Source organism: Artemia franciscana, chromosome 2 (assembly GCF_032884065.1).
Source record: "Artemia franciscana chromosome 2, ASM3288406v1, whole genome shotgun sequence".
Lineage (NCBI taxonomy): Eukaryota > Metazoa > Arthropoda > Branchiopoda > Anostraca > Artemiidae > Artemia > Artemia franciscana.
This window is the reverse complement of record NC_088864.1, coordinates 41,022,953-41,035,263: the sequence shown is the minus strand read 5'-3', so window position 1 is coordinate 41,035,263 and position 12,311 is coordinate 41,022,953. Positions and strand designations below refer to the sequence as shown.

Genomic DNA, 12,311 nt, shown 5'->3' with positions numbered 1-12,311 from the left:
GCTTATTTTCCTACCAAGCTTCATCCCGATCCCTCCACTCTAAGCGTTTTCCAAGCTTTTAGGTCCCCCAACTCCCCCCCAATGTCACCGGATCCGGTCGGGATTTAAAATAAGAGCTATGAGACACGATATCCTTTCAAATATCAAATTTAATTAAGATCCGATCACTCCTTCGTAAGTTAAAAATACCTTATTTTTTTTTAATTTTTCAGAATTAACCCTCCTCCCCCAAACTACCCCGAAGAATGCGAATCCGTTTCGGTTATGTCGATCACGTATCTAGGACTTACGATTATTTTTCCCACCAAGGTTCATCCCGATCCCTCCACTCTAAGCGTTTTCCAAGCTTTTAGCCCCCCCCCAACTCCCCCCAATGTCACCGGATCTAGTCGGTATTTAAAATAAGAGCTATGAGACACGATATCCTTCCAAACATCAAATTTAATTAAGATCCGATCTCTCCTTTGTAAGTTAAAAATACCTCATTTTTTTATTTTTCAGGATTAACCCTCCTCCCCCCAACTCTCCCGAAGAATGCGGATCCGTTCCGGTTATGTCGATCACGTATCTAGGCCTTATGATTATTTTTACCACCAAGTTTCATCCCGATCCTCCACTCTAAACGTTTTCCGAGATTTTAGGTCTCCCCCCCCCAATGTCACCGGATCCGGTCGGGATTTAAAGTAAGAGCTCTGAGACACGATATCTTTCCAAACATCAAATTTCATTAAGTTCTGATCGCTCCTTCGAAAATTAAAAATACCTCATTTTTTTTCAGAATTAAACCCCCCCCCCAACTTCCTTAAAGAGAGCTGATCTGTTCCGGTTATGACAATCATGTATTTAGGACTTGTGCTTATATTTCCCACTAAGTTTCATCCCGATCCCTCCAATCTAAGCGTTTTCCAAGATTTTAGGTTCCCCCCTCAATTCCCCCAAATGTCACCGGATCCAGTTGGGATTTAAAACAAGAGCTCCGTGATACGATACCCTTCCAAACTTCAAATTTTATTAAGATCCGATCACTCCTTCGTAAGTTAAAAATACCTCATTTTTTCTAGTTTTTCAGATTTAACCCCCCCCCCACAACTCCCCCAAAGAGAGCAGATTCGTTCCGGTTACGTCAATCACGTATCTATGACTTCCGCTTTTTTCCTCCCGATCCCTCCACTCTAAGCGTTTTCCAAGATTTTAGGTCAATCCCTCAATTCCCCCCAGTGTCACCGGATCCAGTCGAGATCTAAAATAAGAGCTCTTGAGAGACGATATACTTCCAAAATTCAAATTTCATTAAGATCCGATGACTTCTTCGTAAGCTAAAAATACCTCGTTTTTTCTAATTTTAGAGAGTTAACCCTCCCCTCACCTCCCCCAAACAGAGCAGATCTGTTCCGGTTATGTCAATCACGTATCTAGGACTTCTGCTTATATTTCCCACCAAGTTTCATCCCGATCCCTCCACTCTAAGCGTTTTCCAAGATTTTAGGCTCCCCCTCCAACTCCCCTCAATGTCACCGGATCAGGTCGGGATTTAAAATAAGAGCTCTGTGACACAATATTCTTCCAAACATCAAAATTCATTAAGATCCCATCACCCGTTCGTAAGTAAAAAATACTTCATTTTTTCTATTTTTTTCCAAATTAACCGGCCCCCCACTCCCCCCCCCAGATGGTCAAACTGAGAAAAATACTATTTCTAGTTTAATCTGGTCCGGTCTCTGATATGCCTGCCAAATTTCATCGTCCTAGCTTATCTGGAAGTGCCTAAAGTAGCAAAACCGGGACAGACCGACAGAAATTGCGATCGCTATATGTCACTTGGTTAATACCAAGTGCCCTAAAAACGAAAATTTGTGAGAAACATTTAAATGGGGTAAATCGTATTTTTGTTTAAAGCTTAGAAAATCTTCTAGGTTTTTTTGTGGAATCCCCGTTAAGTCGTCAATTTTGTTCTATTATCCTTTAAAATTCATGGTTAAATTGGCTAAAATTAATTTTTATCCTCTCGTAAAAATGGTCAATTACCCACATGCAAGGCGTGCAGGTGTAAAAGGTTTGAGATGGCTGAGAAATAAGGGGCATTTTTTCTGTTACTAAAACACTTAGTAAGACATCATTCATAAAATTTCTAGTTAAAAGTATGTTACTGTTGAAATGTTAACTGCAGAGTGGTACAAATTGAAAATTTACCTGATCAGCAACAAATGTTTAAATTAGAATTAAAATCTAAAGATACCTAAAATTCACCCTAAACGCTGATTGCCAACAGCTACTATTGCTAATATCATATTATAACTGACATTGAGTTATCCAAAGAAAAAATCTGTTAGCCCCTCCTGAATTTATTCATTTGTAAGATTGTGACATCCTTACGGCTGTGCCCTTTCCTCTCTATGGTAATGTAAGCTTTATTAGCTACAGATAATATCAGGTAGCTCATTAGACATCAATTGGCTATGCATTCATATATGCTTGACTGAATTCTAAAGAAATCCAACTGAGATATTAAATATGTTAGTGTTAAACATTAAATAACAATGTTATAATATAACTTTTGTAATTGCAACTTTTTGGTTGTAGTTTTTAATACATATATGCTTCCCTCAAAGTCACAAGCTCAGGACTAAAATCCCAGGATCTCCCTTCCTTAATTCTCAAATATAATCCTTTTAGACTTATTATTACATACATAGGGAAGGGGTGAGATAAAATTGGGAGCTCATTGAAGCTTACTCCAAAGTCCCATCCCCAAAAGGTTTTGGATAATATGGAATCTTCTATGATTTAGAAATGTTGTTGTTTTAAAAAAAAGTGCCCTCATGCGTTAATTGTGCTTTGTGCTTTTATTAATTGTGCTTTTGGTAATTTGTGATTAAACGATGAGGCACAAACGTGTTTACGTGTTTATTACAATCCCTATGGCGAAAAGATTTCTTAAGTAATGCTTAAAATATATTTTGTTAATAATTTTCATTTATTACAGCAAAAGCGAGGAGGTGGTAATCAAAAAGGAGGAGGTAGAAATAAACACAGAGTTAGACAACCTCATAACACGAGAGAAAAACTTCGAGAACAAGCGATAAGACATGGAGAATTCATTGCCAATAAAGAACCATTAGAGGCAAGTCTTTTTTCTATATATTTATTTGGTAAAATTGAGCTTGTGTTTTAGTGACTTATTTGAAACGCTCTACAGTAAATTAAACCATGTCCACATCCCTTTCATTTTCACTTTTTGGAATGGCCCTCTATTATATATGTTTTTTATTCATTTTACAATTTTTTAGGATTTTTATGTGCTTTCTTTTTTTTATATATGGCTTAAAAGTTTTTAAATTTAACCAACTCTTTTTCAAAATCTGATCTCCTATAAGCAAAAGTTAATATAACCTTAATTCTCAAAGGTTCAGAATCCAAAATATAGCCCTTATTATTCATGGCTTCAAAAATCATTTCACACAGTTTACGGGCTTAATTTAAACACTACGGTTATTATTAAGGCTTTTACATCAATTTTAGTGTGTTCCAGAGTCTTGTAGCAAAATTGGATCTGGTTCACTTTATGAACTATGTTTCGATAAATAATAAAAAATTACAAGTTTTTCTGATGCGAACGAAAATAACTGCGGTTTATGCAATATATTTTTGGAAAACTATTCCAAACAAACCGGCTCGTCATATTTCCCTCCATTTTTAGAATTATGGAAAACTTAGGCTTTACTAAAAACACAAAAACAACACAACAAAATAGAAAACCCATAAGTAACATAAAGAAATCAAATGATTAATTCATAAAGCTCTCAATAGTCTTTTACCGGCCATTAAATCGCTAACTTTTATGCCACGATTTTAACTCCCTAAAAATTCAAGAAAGTCTAGTTTTCAGTAAAGCGCTAGTTTTTCAGAATCCTGAAAGTGTAGGAGAATATCAGGAGAAAGTTTGATTGAAACAGTTTACGAAAGAACTGTTTTTTTCACATGGAATGGCTTTCGCTCAAATTGTAACCAGCATTAAGTTTCCCCCTACAAATATTGTCTGTTATATCTTCTTCGCTATTAGAAGCGTTTAGTTACCGTCAAAATAAGTCTTGGGATAATTTTGACAATATCTGAAAGTATGTTTTAGCAAATTCAAAAAAAAAGATTCCGAAAGCTAATTAATCATTTAAAGGATAAACAACACAAACATAGAATAGAGCCATTTCCAGACAGATGATGCTTGAAGGGTGGATGAAAAGGGACAAACTTTTCTAAATTTATAAGATTTTGGCGAAGTAGCATATAAACACCCACTAGTTTGTGCAGAATGATAGAAATGAAGAACTCACATGTTTGCAGTTATTTTTTACGTTCAGAAATGAAAAAAAAACCAACAACAAAAAAGCAATAATAGACAGCTTATGTCTTATTTTTTTCAACATATTTTGAGGCAATAAATGATTTATGTGTTGCCTTAACGAAGAAATGCAAATATAGATTTTCATGAAGGAAAAACTAGCAACAGAATTTTGTCCTAGTTTGTAAAGTAAGCCCAGATGTTTGAATAGAAACCAATATTATGCTGTTGCTGAAATGCATCTACTATTTAGAATTTTCTGTTTCTCTTTGCTCACATTTTCATGAATTTAAGTTTTCTTAGCTCGTTTTGTCAAAAAAAGAAAAAAAGAAAAAAAAGGGTTATGTCATGTCAAATAGATTACATGACAGACAGAATAAATTAGCTAAAAAGGATAATAAAATTAGCTAAAGGATGACTATCATAAGAAATGAAACTGCAGCCTCTATTCTTTTGTGACTATTGAAGAAGAAATATTTTAATGCCTTCCCTGAACACATAGTTCCAAAGGCTCTTACCCCCCCCCCCAAGGAAAATTTTTCCCTTAAATTTCTTCTTGACCCCCTCATCGTGAGACAAAACTGGGTATCTTTTCCAAAGTACGGATGAAATTCGTTGTCTTTTAACTAAAGTTAGTGACTGTGTGCTATCTCCTCAAAATGTAAGCAATACCCACTTGCCTTTAGGCACGAAAAACGTGTCCACACTTTGATTACCGGAAGCCAACTATGAGAGTGTATAACTTATTGGCATTAGAGATTAGGCCGTACTATTGACTAAGAATAAAAATCATTGCTAGGGGCGAAAATCTTTCTGGAGTTTTTATTTCTGGAGTCTTGTTTTTATTTCTTTGTGATGCTTAAGTATGCTGATTTACTGCTTGAATGGAAAATAATACGAACTTTTAGAAATTTTTTATTTGTAATCAATGCTTCCATTAACAAAAGAAAAACGTTGGACCAAAGCCTCACACCTAAATTTTGACAAAAAGGTTTCATAACTTATTTTATGAAATTCTTTTTTCCTTCCTAATTCACACGGCTTGTCGCTAAATTCCTTTACTGCATCTTTAACAATCCCTGACTTCAACTCTCATATACTAAGCTTTTTGCCCAATTTCTGCATTCGAATTTAAAACTAGATGTGGTGGATAAATTTTTTTTTATGCTTTCAGTTAAGGATCATAAGAACTTTACACCCATTTTGAAGACAATTATAAAAAAATATACTGTTAAAAAAGTTTAAATCCGCCGGCTAGTGCTAGTAGCCGAAATGATGTAAAAAACAAAAATAAGACATCACCAATGTTTGAGTTGATAAAACTCAGCAATGCTCGTTACTAAATCAACAAAAAATAGACACAAGTTAAATATACCGAAACAGTTCAAAGACCCTTGTTGAAACTAGAAATCTGTATATATTCATTCTTTTACATAATTTCATTCTCTGAAAAATTCATATTATACATCTCTTACATATCCGTAAAGTAGACTGAATTTATATCGCCTACAATTCCTATCTATTTTTTCTAAATCTCTATTTAACGATTTTGATGCATGTAAAACGATATTCTTTTGGCTATATTTATTGTGAATAATAAAAAGCATGGTAATTATATCAGACAATAAAACGTGACATCATGCTTCGTTGGAATAGTTAATTGGTCTTAAACCTACGATTCGTTAAAGTACCCAGGTTTAATTTATAATTTTTTTTTGTGTATGTAAACATGTCAAAATAAAAAATATCTTCTATTAAGAAAATTTGATAGCTAAAAGGGAAGTGAAGTGGTTTAATATAACATCAAAGAAAATGACTATTAGTAACTTATTTATGTTTAGCTATACTTGCAAATATTTTGCAAGGTAATTAAGGAAAAAAAAGAAAATATAATAGAAATCAATTAGTAAACTAAATTTTACTGCAAACTGGTTGATCAACGGTATTAGGCATAGAAATAAAAGCACGCGCTGACACATTGCCTCTTGATTCTTTGAATTTTGAGCAACAAAAATAGTGCCATACATATATAAAGTAAATAGATTATTTGAATATATCTTCAATATATATATATATATATATATATATATATATATATATATATATATATATATATATATATATATATATATATATATATATATATATAAATGAATGCATGTCTGTCTATCCAGTACACATTACTACACTGTTCATCCGATCACCATCAAACTTTAAGAAGTTGTTTAATTCACTCTTGCAAACCTTCGAGGTATAAATAATCCCCCCCCCCCAGACCTTCTAATAAACCTAACCTATTTTGCACCAGACGAGAAAATAAAAAGTATTGTATTTCCGAAAGTACTCAAATAAATGAATAGTATTAAAATAAAAAAATGAATGTGTTATTAGTTTTTTGTCCTTGACGTTTCTTATTGTCTGTTTATTTTGAATAAAATCAAGTAGTTGTGGGCATCAAGCCATGGCTAATTGTACGAAAAGCCAAGGCAGATAGTCCGAGTGAGTGACAGGCAAATCTGGCATAAATCCTTTTTAGAATTGTATTAAAATTACGTCAGTTCATTTGTTGATAGATAAGTCTATATATCAAACGTCCATGCGTCATTCCTAGGACAGAACTAAGGTAGATAGTCATAGAATTAAAGGATGAAAGATAGGATTCATTTTGGGTTGACGCGTGACGGACAATGTCCACTCGACTTGTATGCAAAATCTGGGACTCAATTTGCTTGGACTCACAGGCGAACAAGTGGAACCTAAGCCTAATAGGCTTGGGCGCTTATAGTCTAAAGGTGGAATACCGTGATATTTCCTTGAGATCGCAGCAGCGCGCAAGAGGTAACCTTGTTGGTAATGAAAGTACCCTATGTTCCCAAAGTATGTTGTAGGAGGAACAACGAATTCTAGGCCTATAACAGACTAAACTAAACATCCTGGGAAATGCATAGGTATCTAAATTGAATTGGCAAATCGTGATGAATCATGAAAAAAAATACAGCTTTCACATAATTGACCGTTAATATAAGTTAATCTTTACTATTCTTGATCATTCATGATAGGAAACTAATAATCACGTATAAATAGTAAACTTATGATACTGTCTTTGGAGTTTGGAACTATTTATGTTAGCTGGAACACTACAAGCCCTCAAAGAGCATACCTGGGCGCAGGAGTCCTAAAAAATATTAAACACATAGTTTCAAATTTAAGACGTTTGAGAATTTACGGTCCATAGACCTGTCAAGCAGGCTTTTCCTTTCCAAGAGCTAGCGAAAGTTGCTCCTTGATTATTATAGTAAACTAATATAAAATAAAAAAAGGAAAGGAAAAAGAAACGACAATCAGTTAAAAGCAGTTTACTTATATCAACGACATGTCATTTTCTTCATTTAGGTCAAAATGAGGGTTTTTCATGTTGGTTCTAAATTTATTCTGTCCCCCCCCCCCCCTCCGAAAAGTTTTAGTTTATGTAGCATTGATTCAATTCAATTTGCTTCTAGCATTTTTAGTTTATTCCAAAGTACAAGTTTGTAGTAGCATTTTTTAGTGATTTTTTTTTTGTGTAGCCTAGAGGAGCTGTTGTCTAATATTTTTCATCCCTTTCAGCCCATTTACGATACTCGTTCACCTGTTGAGTCAGGGAGTTATGTAACTATTCAGTCAAATTCTGAATATATGAGCAGTGATGAGTTAAAAAAAGCTAATGGGTATGTATTTTGCTTTTAGATATTTGGAACTACCTAAACTAGAAACTTACCCCCCTCCCCCCTACAAAAGTTAAAAATGTCATCTATTGACTTAAATAGCGTCTTTTGTCTGTGTAAATCAAACGGGAGTATGTCAGTCTGTGTGTCCTGTATACATTACTACATTGCTCATCCGATCGTTAAGAAACTTTAAGCATTTGTTGTGTACGCTCTTGCGAAGGTTCCAGGCTTAAAATAACCCTTCCCCCAAGGTCCTTTTTATTTTTCGAAACTTTTCTTACTAACTAAAATTAGAGACCCCTGCACAAATGCTTGAATAGATGGCAGTGAGGTGGTAAAGCGGAAATTTTACCATAAGAAATTGAGTCACCTCGACTTTTTGGAAAGATGATAATTGTTATCAAATGACAAAACCCGCTTCTTACATCGAGCAAAAAGAAAGGAACGAAACAACAAATAAAACCGAAATAAAGAAAACGAAACTTAAAAATTAATTAAATATTAAATGTGTTTTTTGCAAAACTATAAATAAAAACTCACCTTATTCTCATTTCCTGAATAACAATTTCATTTGCGGAGATTTTTCAAGGTCCTACGGTGTAATGGTTAGCATTCAGTACTCTGAGTCCTTGATGGATCATAACTAAGACTGACCTAATCTAGTACCCAAAAAAGGAACTTCAAATTCAAATTACACAGTTCGTCCGATCACCAAAAAACTTTAAAAAGTTGTTGAGTACGCTCTTGTGAAGGTTCTAGGTATAGAATATCCCACCCTCAAGGCCCTCTTATCTTTTGAATCTTTTTGTGCAAAAACACCTGATGGATAAGTTGATAATCCTAGCCTAATTCTTCAAATACTTTTAAATTTAAAAATGCGAACGTTATTTCACGTATGAAAAAAATTTTGGGGGGGATCTTTTGGGAGAGATTTTTTGGGGCGGAATACGCCGGATTCCTGTCACAACGACGAGGTTCAATTGACGAGGAAGAAATAAAAAATGATTGTTTCATCCAAAACACTTTTATTCCAACGAAACAAACCAAAGGTTGACGCAGCACTTCGCGTTGCCAAAATAAAACTTTTTTCATTTTGCATAGTCATAATTTTAATTTTTATTGTCCTAGAATTTCCTTTGGTTTGACATCGAAGTAATGCGCGACAGTAAGCTAGTTATATATAGTATATGTTTATAACATATACAATTATATCAATAATAATGAGAAATGTTTATCAATAACATAGATAAACATAGGTCTATAATGGTGATGGCTAAACTTCACTACAGGTAAAGCTGAATTCGAATTATCTCTCTTTACGATATACAACATTAAAATGAAATATCAGTTTGTCAGTGGTAATGGACAATACATTTTATATACAATGCCATGCATTATATACATTACTTCCAAATTTATTACAATCTAAGTGATCTGTTGAATATTTTTAATTTTTTTTTGTTTTCTTTCGAGAGCCGCAATCATTCTTTCAAAGAGCCTTATGTGGCGTGCGAGCTGCAATTTGGCCATATGTGCTTTATTAGTTCTAAGGTTTTTTGAGAAACATAAAAATCTCAAGTGTGGAAAAGCTGTTAGCTACGTCCAACCTAAATAGTGTTACAGTATTTCAGTAGACTAAACTCTGCAGCCAGCATATCCTGAGCTCCTCGCACATTTCCTTTCATGCCAACAGGAAAACTGTTGAAGAAATGAAAACTCTGTAGGTGTGCTTCTCTGTTATTACTATTGGTTAACGCTGGCTGTTTACCAGCTCCTTTTCGCATTGCTTTTCTATGTTGGTAAAGTTTCTATATTGTTTTCTATCAGCTGTGGTGAAGATCGGGTAACTATTTCGGTGACTTTGGTTAAAGGTAGAACCGGAAATGAAAGAATTCGTATTAAACTAAGTCATTGCTGTTACACCTAAAGGTTCTATCTCACATTTTCGTAGATCTGAGGTAATAGCCGAAAGCCGTTTTCTAAGCTGTCCTCAAAGGGAGGATCAGCAGGGTAATGTAGATCGTAAGGATTGGAGGTTGAACGTACGTTGCCTTGTTAATCCTCTCTTTGAATATATTTCAGTCAACAGTTTTTGGAAATTATTTCAGAATAGGCTCAGCTTATTCAAAAATTTATGAAATTCCTTAATACATCGTGAATTTATTGTAAAATTGACATAAGTGTAAAATTTTGGATTATAAATCTTTAAATAGTAAGATTAAGTATTGATTAGTTAAATTTAAAACATAATAAAGGAAGGTAAAATAATGAACTACTTAAAAGAAAACTGGTTTATCATAAAATGTAGAATTTCAATATATTGTTATTTTTGAAGACGACATTGGCAATTATGGACATGCCGAAGAGTAGCGCTTTACATGCCTTTATAGTGTCCGGTCATCAAGATTCTTACTCTTATTTTGCTTTTCAGTAAGAAATACAGTGTAACTGTTAAATGACTTATGAAGCTCCGTCTCGAGATTTGCATTTCTTACCATCATATGATCCTTAGAAATCAGAATTCAAATAGCTCTACTAATAATTTATAGGTTCTTCTTTTTTTTTCTTTGCGAAAATCTAAAATCCCTCAGAATATACCAAATTATGAACTATAACAAACATAAGTGTATGTAGTTAGATAGAATACGATAATAGAAATAAGGAATAGTGAATACATTGTTTCTACCGCTATATCCATTTCCAAAATATTCTCACTTTAGATATATTATTAATAATTACTGACTGCCAATTATACGCCTACTGTTCTTCCGATATAGTGGAAAAAGTTAGTTTTGCCATAGTCATAGTCCTGTGGTGGCGCATTGGGTATGACCTCAGCTTGTTAACCTGGGACCAGAAGATTGAACCCGGCTGTAGCAACTCATTGCAGGACCGATACAAGTACCTTAGTAGTTATGAAACGTCCTTGATCCGATACAATACTGTACAAAAGTTTTTGTCATTTATATTAGGGTAAATTATTGCTTCTTGGACTACGATCTTCTCAATAACTAATCAAACCCCTGTAGCAAATCAAAGAAAAGGAATTGGAAAAGATTTACATTCTCCTCAGTACTACTACTGTGATAATAATATTTTCCCCTCCAACACTTAAACAGAATAGATAGCTCTTCAATTCAATAATGCTTGATAAATAATTTAGTGACATATCCAAACTAAATATAGTGTGACCTAGCGTTTGGTATGACACAGCAAATATCGATGGTCAGTTGTATCGTGTTCGTGGATCAATGATCCTGAAAGGTATTGATACTTTTGATACACAAAATCTTCCTCATCTAAATTTAAACATATTTCCAGTTTTCCTGTTTAAGCCTCAGGGTATGCACAGGAAAAGATTTATGTGAGTGGTCATGGTTTTATCAATTAGTTCCTATCCCAGGTGGTTATATTATGTTATGCATAGCCTCTCACAATTAAATAAGCCCTTTCACGCCAAGCTAAGTTGGAATTTCATAATACCATGATTTTGAGAGGTATCAGTGCTTTCAATGCACAATTATCCATCTAAGCCTAGCTATGTCTCCAGTTTTACTGTTTGTGCCTCAGGTACTTCACAGAAAAAGACTTTTGGTGTAAGTCCATGGTCTTGAGTATGTCAGGAGGCGTATGTCAATAAGACCATGATCTTGAGAGGCACTGATACTTTCGATGAACAAAATCCCCTCATCAAAATCAGGTTCTTCACAGAAAAATATTTTCGGAATTTTTTTCTGGTATTCTCCTTAAAAAAAAGAAGCCCATAGCTTAATAATTAAGAGAGTTTCAGAGAAGTGAAATTCTGATTTTGTTTCAACTTAATTCTTTCATTGCTGGACATCCGGTCTTGACATTGACTGATGCATCGTAGAACCAATTCCAGCCATCGTATGAAATGTTCTTACTCGAGTTTGACTTCGCATTCGAGATATGATTATATATCGTGAGATTTGGACTTGCCAAAAACCAATTGAAGCTTGTATTTTTTTCCTTGAAATTGTACTACCTACACATTTAACTTATTTTCCTTTTGGTACAATTTTAGGTCGATACCAAGCATTCCGAGGCCGAGTATTACTGAGGATGCCTATCTGCAATATCCTTCAGTTGTTAATCTACATCGAAACAGCGACTTGTCTCAAATGCAAAATAATCATAGAATTCTTAGCAAATACGATTCACAAGCAAATATGACGTAAGTTTTCCTGTTTCGTAGGTTTTTTTTATCTCTTGAGTATATTTCTAGTCATTAAGTCAACGATTGCAAG

The 12,311-nt window shown here is 34.0% G+C and overlaps 1 protein-coding gene across 2 annotated transcripts in view; it reads left to right on the top strand.

Annotated features, from left to right (window-relative positions):
* LOC136041612 (actin-binding protein WASF3-like) overlaps positions 1-12,311 on the top strand; it is a 60,956-nt gene that overhangs the window by 31,689 nt on the left and 16,956 nt on the right. For both annotated transcript variants that reach the window (XM_065726321.1, XM_065726322.1), the window contains exons 5-7: positions 2,984-3,121; positions 7,943-8,043; positions 12,089-12,238. In XM_065726321.1, coding sequence (XP_065582393.1) covers positions 2,984-3,121; positions 7,943-8,043; positions 12,089-12,238 — 389 coding nt within the window. The remainder of the gene's footprint in view (positions 1-2,983; positions 3,122-7,942; positions 8,044-12,088; positions 12,239-12,311) is intronic.